General features: G+C 45.3%; 1 protein-coding gene and 1 long non-coding RNA gene across 2 annotated transcripts in view; one reads left to right on the top strand and one right to left on the bottom strand.

The window, feature by feature from the left end:
- Positions 1 to 6188, bottom strand: part of LOC132249336 (uncharacterized) — a 51513-nt gene extending 45325 nt beyond the window's left edge. The window contains exon 1 of the long non-coding RNA XR_009460753.1: positions 5959 to 6188. This is a non-coding gene — a long non-coding RNA (uncharacterized LOC132249336). The remainder of the gene's footprint in view (positions 1 to 5958) is intronic.
- A 121-nt stretch (positions 6189 to 6309) lies between these two features.
- Positions 6310 to 14218, top strand: part of CABLES1 (Cdk5 and Abl enzyme substrate 1) — a 92396-nt gene continuing 84487 nt past the window's right edge. The window contains exon 1 of the mRNA XM_059724181.1: positions 6310 to 7124. Coding sequence (XP_059580164.1) covers positions 6553 to 7124 — 572 coding nt within the window. The 5' untranslated portion in view covers positions 6310 to 6552. The remainder of the gene's footprint in view (positions 7125 to 14218) is intronic.

Genomic DNA, 14218 nt, shown 5'->3' with positions numbered 1-14218 from the left:
AATGCCAGGGGAGCAAGACAAGGCTCCCTGGTAGCTGAACTGCAGAGGCTCGCAAACTTGCTGCTGATCCTAGCATTTGCTCTCCTTCATTTCAGAGGACGCAACGTGTTGATCAGCGTGGGGCTCATGGACTGAATAGCAGCCTTTTTGTGGTGGCCATGCCCCATGCTGCTGATTGGCCAAGGAGACCGGTGGTCCTGCCCCTCACCAAGGGGATGATGTCCTGTATTCTGGGGATGCTCAGTGGTTACTCTGAGCACAAATATGATTTACCAGTAAGGACTCCAGTAAATGTCCTTAACCTAGACATTTGCACTAATGCCATTTCCTCTAATCTAAACAAACCTCTGGGCACTTCATTATGGGCTATGGTCACTGGGAATGCCACAGCAAGGGCTTTTCAACCAGTTGTTAAATAGAAATTGCTCAGAGTTTGCTGCTATCTCTTGCCCTTGGCCCTGACATCTTGGATTTTCTGTCAAACAGAAGAGGCAAGTATGAATAAGGGAAAGCTAGGCTGAGCCCAGATCCACAAAAAGACTTGGAGTGAGATCCAAAGGACTTAAGTACCTTATTTCTCAATTTCTTATCCCACGAATGTTTAATGTAAAGTGCACAAGCCAGGACAGGAACTGGGACTGAACCTAGTACTTCCTCCTCTGTGCCAAGCACGCTAACCAGTAAGCACCCTCTTGTGTTCTGGTCTCCTAAATCTTGTATCCCTCTGCACAATAGCACAGCTGTAACAGGAGGGATGGTCGTTGCTTTTCCCAGCTTATTTGATAGTCTGGTGGCCAGAGCACTCTCCTAAGGAGAGGTAGGGGGTAGCAATAAGTTTGGACCTCTCTAGTTTGAAGCTAAGAAGGGCCTAAAGCCAAAGTCTCCCACTTCCTGAGCTGCTGCTCTAACCATATGGAAGCCAGAAGCCACCACGTTCTTCTCTGAGTTTTAAACGAAAAATAGCATGCCTGCATTTTGAAAGAACAGTTGCAAACACTTCGGGGTAGGGTTCCAAGCCAAGCACCTAGAAATTAAGCATTGAGCATACAAACATGCAGTTTCTTGACATGGTGGCAGCCATCTTGTGAGCTAAATCTACTTAACTAATGTGACTCGAGATAATACACCTTCAAGGTGTATTATCTTGCGCAGGCAAGTTTCTTTGAGTAGATGTAATATCTTCTATTAGACCAACTAAAAAGTTGGAAAAAAGTTCTTGGCAAGCTTTCGGGCACAAACACCCTTCATCAGGCATAGGGACACTCTGCTGGTGTTACATGTTCTCCAAGGTAGAAAAGAAACAAATTTACAAGAAGGATGTCTGTTGCGAAATGAGTTAGAAAGACAATGGGTAGAGATAGGAGGGGAGGGGGGGGAAGAGAGGGAAATGTGTGAAGGAATGCAAGTAGTCAGCTGGAGGCAGGTTACCTGGGGTGTTAGATGTCAGGCAGGTTGTAATGTGTCATAAATCCAATGTCTATATCAAGTCCATGATTTTTTGTATCCAGTAGATTTATGAAGTGAAGTTCACAGACTTATCTGTGAAAGGTGTTTTGTAAATTCCCTTTGAATTCCCTTAGAACTGAGAGATGGGAGAGGGAGTGATTGTTGTGTGAGAAGCGTGCACCCACAGGTAATTGGATATTTTTGTCTTTGATGGATTTTTGGTGTGCGTTCATTCTGGTGCACAGTTGTTGTTTGGTTTCTCTTACATATTTTCCATCAGGCTCTTTGGTGCACTGGTTGAGATATATTACATTTCTCGAGGTGCAGGTGTAAAATCCAGGAATGGCAATGGTTCTTGTTGTGGGCGGTAGTTCTAATAGGACTGGTGGAGATATGTTGGAAGGTTTTACATTTCTTGTCCTGGCATTGTCTAGATCCATTTGGTGTGGTTTGGGTCATAGGAAGTTTGCTTCTGATAATGAGGTTAGTGAGGTTGGGTGTTTGTTTAAAGGTTAGGATGGGTAGTTCTGGAAAGATCTCTTTAAGAATGGGGTCTTCATCCAGTATGGGTTGCAACTGTTTAAGGATCTTCCATATAGGCTCCAGGGAAGGATATTATGTCAAAACTAATGGTGTGCGTTTCATGGGGATTTTCTTTTTGTACTGCAGCAATTCTTCACGTGGTATCCAGGTGGCTCTTTCAAAAGTACAATCTATCTGTCTGGAGAAGTGTCCTTGTTGGGTGAAAGCCCTTTTGAGATTTGTAACTTGATGATCACAGGTATTTTCCACAGTGCAAATTCGGTGGTATTGGAAAATTTGGCTGTAAATTACAGCTTTTTTGGTGTGTTTAGGGTGATTGCTGGTTCTGTGTAGATATGTATATTGGTCTGTGGGTTTCTTGTATATAGTGGTTTGTATTTTACCATTCTGGATATTGATAATGGTGTCTAAAAAGGAAATGTTGGTGCGTCAAGAGAATGAGGTATTGAATGTTGGTATTCAAGAGAGAGTCTGATGGAGGGGTAATGATTGTTGAATTTGTAATGGAAATCAATGAGAGACTGCAGGTTTTCGGTCCAAATGATGAAGATGTCATCTATATATCTCAGGTACAGCATGGGTTTGATGGTGCAGTTCCTGAGGAATTCTTCTTCCAGGCGGGCCATAAAAAGGCTGGCATATTGTGGGGCCATTTTGGTGCCCATAGCTGTGCCCATGATAGGAAATGTTGGTTGTTGAAACTGAAGTTGTTGAGTGTGAGGATGAAGTGTATAAGTTCCATAACATCTTGACGTCTGTACCCTGAGTTGTAATCTTGCTCTTGTAGATATGTGATGCAGGCTTGGATGCCATCCTGGTGTGGGATGTTGGTATAAAAGCTGGTGACAACCATGGTGGCCTGGAGGGTATTGCTGGGAAGGTAGTCTATGTTTTTGAGTTTTTGTAGAAAATCTGCTATGTCTTGGATAAACTTGGTCTTTGGGTGACAAGAGGTTCTAGGATGGATTTGCTGAAACCTGATATTTCTTCAGTTAGAGTTTCATGATTGCACTGCATTAAGTTTACTCTGCTCCACATACGTGTGTACGCTCTGACAGTTCAGTCAATTTTAAAAAGTTCTAGAAAGTTAGTATGTGTGTACGATCCCAAGATGCTCAGCTTCACAACACCTGAGACATTATGTGGTCTCACTTGTATATTATGGAACTCAGTCCTAAACAATTTGGGCACTCAAAACATTGATTTTGCAAGGATTGAAGAATAGGGCCGTGAGTCCTCCCAACAATAGAACTGAACTTGTTTGTTTTGCCAGGTATAAGCAACTCATATTAGAAACCATTGGTCAAATTGTAAAACAAAAAGGTTTTTTTCTGAGATGCATAACTCTTACTAAACATGCTTATAGTTTGTAATTTGAATTTCTGTGTTAATCATAAGCAAATACAATTTTAAACTGACTACTGTACTGTAGTTATGCCTCAGTATGAAGCCTGAAGCATGCAGCTATCTCACAACCACTACACACCCTAGTGTTTGCATACATATTTATCCAATCGTTACATAAGCCATTGATGAGATCACTACCACCAGAGGAAAAACACGCATAGCAGGTTGAGTGAATAGAGAAGTAAATGAGGTCTGAGACAAAACTTTATACGCTACTTTGGTGGACTTCACTCCCTTTTAATGCTAGGGACTGCTGAAAGAATTAAAAAAAAAAAGGACTTCAAATTCCCAGTAAGATCAGAATGAAAAAAGGGACAACAGAGAACTAATATGAGAGAGAGAAAAATGATCTTGCCTAGAGAAAGGGGTTTGGACTAGATGACTTCTTGAGATCTCTTCCACCCCTATTTTTATCAGTGTTAGAGAAATTAAAATATAAACCAATTTACTAACCCTTACCATTATCCCCATGCAGAGAATAATTTTCTATATACTTTTTTTTTGCGGGGGGGGAGGGGGGAAGGAGGAAAGGTTTTTATGTTTTCAAGAACATTCTGAAATGTCTATTGCATAATGCATGATTATCATTTATTCTTATAAGGGTCTTTTGGTTAAGCACAAAACCAAGAGTAAATCATCCTGGGTTTAATGCCTGCCCACAAACTTCCTTGAGGACACTGAACATCCAGTTGACCTTTAAGCACCTTGTTGGCCAATATGCCATTGTCTCTGTACCACCATGGTGTTGCAAGGTTACATTTGTTGAGAGAAAGGGTGGTACAGTCATTCATGGAAGAGCCTGGAGTCTGATTCTCTGCTCTGCCTCAGCCTTACAGGGACTTTGGGCAAGTCCCTTAAACCCAGATCTCTTCAAAGATTAGGTGCCTGACTCAATGGAAGGGGGGACCTAACTGAACCCTTCACCTATCCGTCCTCAACCCCCTCTAGAGAAGTATGACTAGGGCATTTCACACATCACCTCTATGAAGTGCATCAGTACATTTATGGAGTGTGGTGTGCCCAGTAAGGATGGCAAAAGGGGCTATATATAGATCAGACTCTGATCTATATAGAGGCTTAGGGCCTTTTACATGGTAATATTGGGTGGTTCCTGGAGCTCTTAACTCCTGGAACCAGGAGTTATCCACACATTAACACCTTAAAGGCTGTGTCTACACAAGATGCATACCCAACTACTAAATAACTGCGCAGTAACCAGCATCCCTGCAAGGCTTCCTGGTGATGCTGGCCAGTAGTGTCACATCATGGTCCATGCCCCGTGACACTACTGCACAGTAGCTTGTTACTAATGTGTCCCATGATGCTACTGCGCAGTAAGCATCTTGTGTAGACATGGCCAAAATGGTTCTAAGCACTCTGTATGCAGGATTATCTCTGATCCCAGCTACCCAGCTCCTGTTCCATTAAGGTGTGGTCATTGCCCACAGATATGCCCCCATGTTGAAGTCCCCCAGTATCCCAGGATCTCTCACACCCCCTTGGAGAGCAGGGGTAGAAGCCTGTCCTGCCTCACCAGCCATAGAGAGGCAACTCACAGCTCCAGCTCCTAGTCCCACCCCTACTCACCAGGCCTCTAGTGGAAAGTCACAGCTGTGCAAGTGAGGAGCAGTCAGAGAGGGTTTCCAGACCAATGATTTTCAACCTTTTTTCATTTGCAGACTCCTAAAAAATCCCGAATGGAGGTGCAGCACCCTTTGAATTGTAAGTGAGGGATTCACATATTTTTGATTGATCTTCATTATCTGCAGATGATCTGTCAACCCCCCAGGGGTCTGCAGCCCACAGGTTGAAAACCAGTGCGAAACAGGTTGAAAACCAATGCTGTAGGGTGCTAGCGCTAGCTCCAGTTCCAGCTCTTAGCCTAGAGTCTAACGTGCAGATGATCTAGAGGTGAAGAGCTCCAGGAGCTGCCCCAAATTATTGTTTAACGAGACGAACTGGAACTACCACTTAGCACCCATCAACACCCATACCCCTCACAGGTAAGGTGTAACAAAAGCGGCCTTTAAAGGGCAGGGAGGATGTCCTTCCTGCTTACCATCAGACAGCTTTGAGGTAAAAAGATTTTTCCAACTTTTCTATGAGCCTATTAGCTTTTCCCAAGCAGGAGACTTTATCACCTGTACAGAACTCCTGCGTAATACGAATTTTCATTTCTACCTAGGACAGTGGTCTCCAACCTTTTTAAGTAGGAGATTACTTTGGCATTTAAAAGCAACCCAAGATCTATCTGCTGCAGGTAAGTCAGTGGGGAGGGGAGGGAAGGGCGGGGTGCAGATCAAGAAAAAATTATTTGGGGGTGCACTTCCCCAGCAGGTAAGTCCCACCCAACTTACCCTTGACCTGCCTCTGCGCCACTGTCCCTCACCACGGGGGCCTCCATCTAGCCCCAGTCCCTTCCCTCCCCCACGGACTGACCTGCTGGGCTGGGGCACCTGCATGCCCCCGGTACTCGGCCCCCACCCCGGCCTCGGATCGACTCCAAGCGAGTCCGAGATCTACCGCAAGAGGACGGCGATCCACTGACTGGTGAGCACTGACCTAGGAGAACTGTTCCAATCGTTGCAATACTCTCCCACGCCTGAGGAAGGGTGCGTGTGCCCGAAAGCTTGCAAATACAGACCCTTTGGGGGGGGGGCAAATATCTAGCTGGTGTAATAAAAGAGATCACCTCTGTCTCGGGTTTTGATTCTTTTTGCCGCTAGCCCCACAGCGGCGCAGCCCCGGCCGAGACCGGGGGGCGGCCCGCACTGACGTCAGCGGCCCCTCACCATGTGCGGCCCCGCCCGCTTGCGGGCTCCACCTCCCCTCGGTCCCTCCCGCTCTCGCAGGCAGCTGGCCCGAGCTTTTGTTTTCTTCCTAGCGCCCTCTCCCCCGCACGTGATTGCCGTGTTGTGGCAGCGGGCTAGTGCCCCTATAAATCCTGCTCCGGGCGGCCGAGGGGAGCAGAAGTAGGGAGGTGCTTGTCGTGCCCACCCCCACCCCGAGGGCACATGTCATGCCCGCCACAGCTGCCGCGCCCGGGTCCCTGCTGAGCCGCCCGCGCCCGCCTGCTCCCCGTGCTTGGGGAGGGCGGCAGAAATAACCCGGGTGTGTGTGGTGGCGGGGGGCGGGCGGCCGCCGGACACACGCGCAATGGCGGCGGCAGCTGCAGCCACTACCAGCAGCAGCAGCAGCGCCAGCGGCGGCACGTTGCAGCAGCGGCGGCGGCAGCAGCTGGAGCTGGAGCCGGAGCCTGGCGGGAGGAAGCCTCCGCCGCAGCTGCAGCGCATGGACCCGCGGCGCAGGCAGGCAGCGCTGTCCTTCCTCAGCAACATCTCGCTGGACGGCCGCCCCCCACCGCTGCAGGACGGCGAGCGGGAGGCGGCCTGGCCCCGCGCCCCGCCGGCCCCCGGCGCCGCGCGCCTCGCCAGCCCGCCGGCCGCCCCGCCGCTGCAGGTGGCGGCGGCCGCCGCGGGGCAGGACGAGGAAGGCGGCGGCGGCAACGGCGAGGAGGAGGAGGAGGACGACGCCTTCGCCAGCGTGCAGGTGCCGCCCGCCGCCTTCCTGGGCTCCGCGCCCCCCGGCGCGCCCGGCACCCGCGGCCGCCTCAACTCCTTCACTCAGGGAATCCTGCCCACCGCCTTCGCCAGGCCCGTCCCGCCGCCCTACTGCTGCCTGGAGCAGGGCGCGCCCGGCGCCGGCGCCTTTGACCTACAGAGGTCACGGTAAGTCGCACCTGCCCCGGGCCCTCGGCTTCCCCCCCCCCCCCCCCCGCAGACCCTGCCCTTAACCTTCTAGCTCCTCCCACACACACCCTGCCCCTAGTCCTGCCATATATATACACCTTGCCCTACACCCTGTCCCCTATCCCCCTGCTTCCATGCCCCTCATCCCCTCTGCAGCCCTGTAATGGTCCTCCCCACAAACCTTGCCCCTAGTCCTGCCATATACCCTGCCCCCTAGTTGTCCCTCTACAGCCCCTAGCTCTGCCATACACCCTACCTTGCCCCTGGTGCTGCCACACCCCTTGCCCCTAGCCCCTTGCTGCCAGCCCCCTAATCCCTCTCCACCACACCTTGCCCCTAGTCTTGCTGCACACCCTGTCCCCAGCAATGGTGGGGGAGCCAGGCCTGGGAACATTGTTTTGGTAAACAGCCAGTGACATCATGAAAAATATGCAGTTCACTCTTGTTAGGGAGGCGGGTTTCTCTTCTTCAATGGACCTGTCAATGCACAGATCAAGTGGCCCATTGAACATCTGTGTGGTGCCTCTGGCATGCCCATGGAACGCGGGGATCCAAGCGCTGCTGGATATGCTGCATTAACCATTAGGGTATCAGTCTGCCCTTGGCAGGAGAAGAGAGAGGTCTCTTTGGGAAGTTATTGCCCGCTCTTCTTAATGACTGAGTATTGCAGGCAGGCTTGTTTCTTCAGGTTTAACTTGGTGTTTCACACTGGCTAGCAGTACTATTTCGCAGTGGGTTTTGACATGTTGATCTACTGGGGTTCCCCATTCTGTGTGGTTTAGTTTTGTTTGTTTTCCCCATTCAAAAAGAATAGTTGTGTAGAAACAGTGATGATTAAAGAGCTCTGTGCATAGCTGTCACTTAAACCTACTGTTTAACAAGCAGCATCCCACTATCATCCACAAGCACTAAGAGAGCTGAAATATTTTCATTTACAGGGCACACTTAGGAGATGACCTATATCTTTTAGATCTCCTTTCCTGAAGTAAGGAGATGGATGGGTAGATAGATAGTAATGTTACTGATGTAAGGTACAGTAACAGCTAAACAGACAGGCCTCTTGTATTTGTGGCTATTCATTGCTTATGATCCAGAGGCACAGTAAAGGGGGAAAATCCAGTACTATGCAAATGTAGACTTCAGAAAAGGTATATGCATGTATGTATGTGTACTAGGATTTAGCCATGTCATGGTGATAATGCATTCGCTTGTGAATTAACACTACAGGCAAGTTTCTGAAAGTTTTGCTCCAAGTAGTATTACAAGTTCAGGCTCCTGCACACATTCCTACCAAAAACCCCTCTTTCTATTGTTAGTGTAGCCTTCATTTTCTTATTTATGCTTCTGCGAAGTGTTTCTCTATTAGTCTGTTTGTTTGTTGTTGTTTTTCATTGTAAATGGACTTAACATATCACTCCAACTGCTGTCTTGATAGCCTCTTAAATATTAAGAGAAACCTTTCCTCTGACTTCATTGGGGTTTGGATCAGGCCCAGAATATACGGTGGACAAGGGCCTTCCTAACTTCTTACAAAGGCCCTTTAATTACAAGATGCTCTTTCTTCTTGTGGTGAATGTTTTGCCATGCTTGTGGCCCTAGTTGTTGTTTTATCCCTTTTTTTTTTTTTAATGGGCTCTTCCTGAGAGAAGACTCACCCGCTTAATTATTTATGAAGCTCTCTACTAAGAATACTCAACTGTGGAAAAAGATAAATGTACTGTGGCTTGAATGCACAAAATAGTCCTCATTCACTTTATAACATAATATGGTATTGAAGTGGTGGTGGAAGAACCTGGAAAAAATCATGGGACCCTCCAGATCAGCCCCAACCTCGCATTCCTCACTTACCTCCATGGTTGTCTGTTTTTATTTTTATTTATTTATTTTGTTCTGCCATACGCAAATTGTAGACCTTGAGTAGTGTGTCTAGCTCAACAATTTGTATGGGTAACTGCCCATAGGCTGCTGTAGAAACAGCCTTCTGAACTTAGCTTGCAGACTTCCTTTAAAAAAACACTTAGGAACTAGCCTAAATGTAAGTTGTCTCTTGGCTGTATGCTGTGTTGTTCTGTTGTTTGTTTTTTTGGGGGGGGTCTTTTTTTTGTTAGTCTGAATTGCGGCCGTAACATTCTTGGGTCACATAATGAATGCTTATGCAGGAATACATCCTGTCCTCCCAATAGGATGACTTCTGGCAATTTTACTCCAAAGCACCAGAGGGTGGGTGGGTTGGTTGGTTTGTTTGTTTTTCATAGTCTTCCCCCACCTTTTTTTTCCCCCCCACCCAGTTGGTAGCTATAATCTTTCCTTTGGCACTTATCTCATATTCAGATCAATGGATTATGTGCGCAGTAGTACCATATTACCATTTCAAGGGACTTTTATTCCCTTATCGTTCATCCTCCTGACTGAATAATAACTGTATTAATTGATCATGCTCCTGTGTAGGCTTGCTGGAGTCCCAGATGCCTTTCTTTTCTTTTCATGCATGCTTGAGGTTCTGTTTTTATTGACATTCTTCTGAGCTGAATCTCCTATCCACTAGTCCTTAACTGGACCCCTGTCATCTTTGTACTGCCCTGCTATCTCTCTTGTTTTGTGGGTTTGTTTTTTGTTGTCCCCGCCCCCAACTGCTTGCTTGTGAGCAGTTTGTTAAATTACAGTGTTTTGGAGAGTAGCAGTGAGGCATCTTGTAATTTTTGCTTTGCTGCTTGTATGAGGAATAGAGTTAGATAACTGGAATGATTCAAAGCCAAGCGAGAGCGCCTGACAGAAGCCCTGCCAATATTCAGTACTAATCATGTCAAGGTTCTCTCTGAGTTCTGCATATGCTCATGTGGTGCTGGCAGTGTGCTCAGATTAATAGGTTCACAATTAGCATTGTCTGATTTCTCTGCAGTCTTTTTTTTTTTTTTTTTTCTGAGAGCCAAATTTAGACTGCAGTGGCCAGCTTCACTGTCTGTCCAGTCAGTCTGTGACCCCAGGTTCTCTGCCATGTGTGCTCTTAAAGGCAAGTTTTCCCTTTTTTAGGTACAGCCATGTATCTTTGTCCACAATGAGGTTGTCTAGATTGAACCTAGGATGGAATTTGAGCTGTGCTGGGTATATTAGTTTTCACTATAAAGTGTGTATTGGAGGACACAGTGGCATGGTACCTAAGGGACTGCTTTTCAGCTTATACCCCATCAACTTCCCTGAAATCAGCTGAGAGCAACCTCCTACAAGTACCATCAATATGCCAAGTCTACTTGGTGAAAACGTGTGTGTGAGGCCGTTCTCAGCAGCTGCTCTTCATCTTTGGCCTGCCAGAACTTGAACCTGGACATGTTTCAGAAGCATTGTAAGACCTTCCTACTTGGGCAGGTAGTTAGCAAACAGAGCTAGGCTCAGATATTGTTAGGGGGTGGGGTTCTCTTTGTTTTAGGTTGTTGTTCTAGTTCCCACTGAATTTTGTTCTCCTGTGCTAATAAGTATTTTGTTTCTCTTATTGTAAAGCAACTCTGAGCCTTGTTGGGAAGGGCAGCATGTAAAGTGAATGAATAAAGAAAGAAACTTGCACACAGTGCATAGCATCCTTTCAGAGGTCTTACACTAAAGTATGTGTACAATTAACACTTCAGCCCAGTGAATAGCTTCCAACACTTAGCTCCTAGGTTCTAGTCTTGCGAGTGCTGCATTATAAGATAAATCATGAGTATGCTCATTGCTGGCATAAGCCCAATAACAGGGAGTTCAAATGATACTTCTGCTCTTCTTCCTTCTCATTAACAGAAGCCAAATGCCCTGCACATGGCCTTCCCTTATCAGTGCGCAATGAGCATTGGGAAGTTGAGGAAGTCACTAAAATTGCCCTGAAACAGTCTTTAGTATACCTAAAGGAGTATGTATAAACATGTAGAGAGTAAAACAAAGTATTCTTACCCTTTTGAGTTTGCTTTCATCTTTCCCCTTGCAGCAGGCTTGAGACAAATGGAACTTAATTTTGTCTTTCGAAAGACCAGTTCTCTGTGCTTAGACAGCACATCATGGTTTGTAGTAACATGAAACTTTTCTGTTACAGTATCATACAAGACAGGCTAAAGTATAATGCTGTTTTTATTTAGTTTTTCAGAAGCCATTGTGAATATATGTGTGTGTGTGTGTGTGTGTGTGTGTATATATATATATATCGGTCTCCTGGCTTTTTTGTTTGTTAGCAGTTTGGATAATTACATACTAGTTTATATTTAACAAGGCTATCATTAACATGGTTTGGGTTTCTTCTATACATGTATTCACAAGAAATAAACTATACAAGTAAAACATGGAGCTGCTAGCTGTTTAGAGGCTGGTCTATAATTATGTGTGTAGTGGGGAACCCTTTACTCCAACTCCTGATTTTAAAAGTTGGCATATAGATGTCTAAATTCAGACTAATGTTTCTGCGGCCTAAGCTGCTGTTTACCTTAATGATCTGTTAAATGGATAGTTTAAAAAAAAGTGCTAGATACCCAAACTGTGTTATCTTTGCTCTATTTGGAGTTACCCCTCACTCTTTACTAGGCCTGACTAAATCAATGGAGTTATAAAATAAGGTGCTACCCAGAATGAGCAAAAGTGCCAAAATCTAGCCCTTGGACAACTACTGTATCAATTCAATTCCAAGATAAGGTTCCCCCCACTTAACATGCAGGGGGAAACCTCTTCTTCTCTTTTTTATTGAGTCAGGGGGTGGGCAGGAGGTGGGCAAGGCAGCTCCTCTACTGCCTGCCATACTGCATATCCTTCCCACCCCCCAACTGCCTGACTCCCTACCATTGCTTTCTCTACCACAGTGGTGGTAGGAAATAATTAGATTCCATATGTGGAAAACTATAACAAATATATAAACTTTGCATAATTAGATTCTATACAGGGAGAGGCGGGGGGTCTCAAATTCAGGGTCATCTTGGATTTGGGTAAATATGGTTTGGGCATGTCTACACACGTGCACTTACTGCACAGTAATCAAAACTACTGCACAGTATGGACGCATGCACACCCATACTGTGAAATAAATATGATGACTTTTATGCAGACTAGAGCATAAATTGGATACCTGTGTGATGCAGGTATCAAATTAATATCCAGTTAGTTACTGTGTAGTGATGCATGTGTAGATACTTTCCTGCGCAGTAACTGTGCATGTGTGGACTTGCTTGGGACTAACTTCAGTCCTAAGTCAGTCCACACAGCATTTAATGCACCTACACATGTAGATGCCAGCCTATTCCCACTTACCTCACCGTAAATTTAACCTGGCATAAAGGGATGTATAGACATGCCCTATGTGTATTGCCTTTTATTCACAGTTATGACAATTTAATACTCTAGATGATAATTATTAAAATAGTTCAGTGATGGACCATCCCTCTCACCACTAACTAAAAACCCAAACAAAATCAACCCCTCTTTTCTATTAGCCTCTTTTGTAAGTGAAAAGAATATAACATCTACTTTCCTTTTCTTAAGGACAGATAATTAATTAGCGGCCTGTAAGGATTGGATTTGTAGCTTAAATGTCACTTCCCATTGCACTTGCCTGGTTTGTCATGTCAGGCTAAAGAGAAGGAACTTCTTCATAGAGCAGCTGGTTGAGGGAAAGGAACAGATGCCAAGAAATTTAAGCACAGTGTTCCTTTAAATGGACAGTGTTAAGTAATTCTGGTCTAAAATCTAAAAAGAAAAATCATATGCTTTAATTAACTGCCCATCTAGTTTAAGTAGTAGAAAGTAAACTAGATCATTAAAACATACAATTAATAATGTCATCATTACTGTTTACCTTTCAGCTCACTATACTTGAACAATGTAGGTAGGAGCTACTGTCTGCCTTCAGTTTTCTGTGCAGTAACACAATGCTCCGATATTCCAGTATCATGAAAAAGGAATATTTAAAATAAATAGTGTTTAAAACACATGCGCACTTTTAATACTGGTATGGTATCTTTTGCCCTTAGTTTACAGAATCTAAATTTCGGGTTTCTACTACTCTTAAAGAAGATATGCTAGAAAGAGTAGCATCCTTAAAATTTTAGGTTCTACTAGCAGGGCTCTGCCTCGTTCTCTCTTTCAGTGTGTGCGCATACACATTGGGGAAGTTTTAAAAAGATGTTGTCTTCAAGATACTGTTTGGGAAGTAAATCCTGTAGTTAGCTTTGCCAGGGGATGGAAGAAAATTAAACCTTTCACACTTGACTGAATTAAAAATCTTTAATCAACTTGAAACTTTAAGGCATACATGTGCACAAATGCACACTATGCAGCACAGTAATGTAGAAACAATAAGTAAAAATTAGCTAGAAAATGAGAAGAAAACATATGTACTTAAAACACAGAAGTTGTGGCTAGAGTAAACTTCAAAAGGAGTTGGTCCGCTTGTAGCTATTTGAGCCCTCAACTCCTTTATGCATTCTGCTTATTCTTATTGCTGTCTCTTGAGAAGGAGGACTTCTCATACCTGGAGGAAGAATGCTCTAACTCAATGAGGGCCAACCTGTCTGATAAATATGCCACAAATTAGCCCTGGACCTTCCCTGAGTGCCACTCTGATCTGCTTTCCCAGCCAATCTGCTATTTTAGTTTCTGTTTCTTGTCCTGTGCTCCTACCTGATCTGCTGCTCTGCCTCCTGCTTTTTGCCCTCTGCTCCCTACCCAATCTCCTGCCTTGCTTTTTGTTCCCTGCCCTATATGCTTCTGTGCTGCCTGTTCCCTCCCCGATCTTTCATGTGCCACATTAAGGCTGCCCATGGCACTTATGGGAAGCAAACCACAGGCCGGCCACCATTGTTTTAAATGCAGGGCCATAAGATTGGGACACTCAACCTGGGCTACGAGTGACCGTGGATGTACCATAGACCTACTGCATATTGTTAGGCAAGTCATCTGGGCCTCTCTTTAGCAGTATTGAACCTGTACAGATCTAACTTCAGGTGGTGTTTTGAATGCTCAGGGCCTCTATCTTGGTTTTGCCTTCTGTAAATTATTAATATTTACTGCTTTTGCACCTCACCTGACATTGCTAAGTACTTTGAGAATGTTGGGTGAAGTATATT

The sequence above is a fragment of the Alligator mississippiensis genome, chromosome 3, assembly GCF_030867095.1.
Source record: "Alligator mississippiensis isolate rAllMis1 chromosome 3, rAllMis1, whole genome shotgun sequence".
In the NCBI taxonomy this organism is placed as follows: domain Eukaryota; kingdom Metazoa; phylum Chordata; order Crocodylia; family Alligatoridae; genus Alligator; species Alligator mississippiensis.
This window is presented reverse-complemented; position numbering and strand designations above follow the sequence as displayed.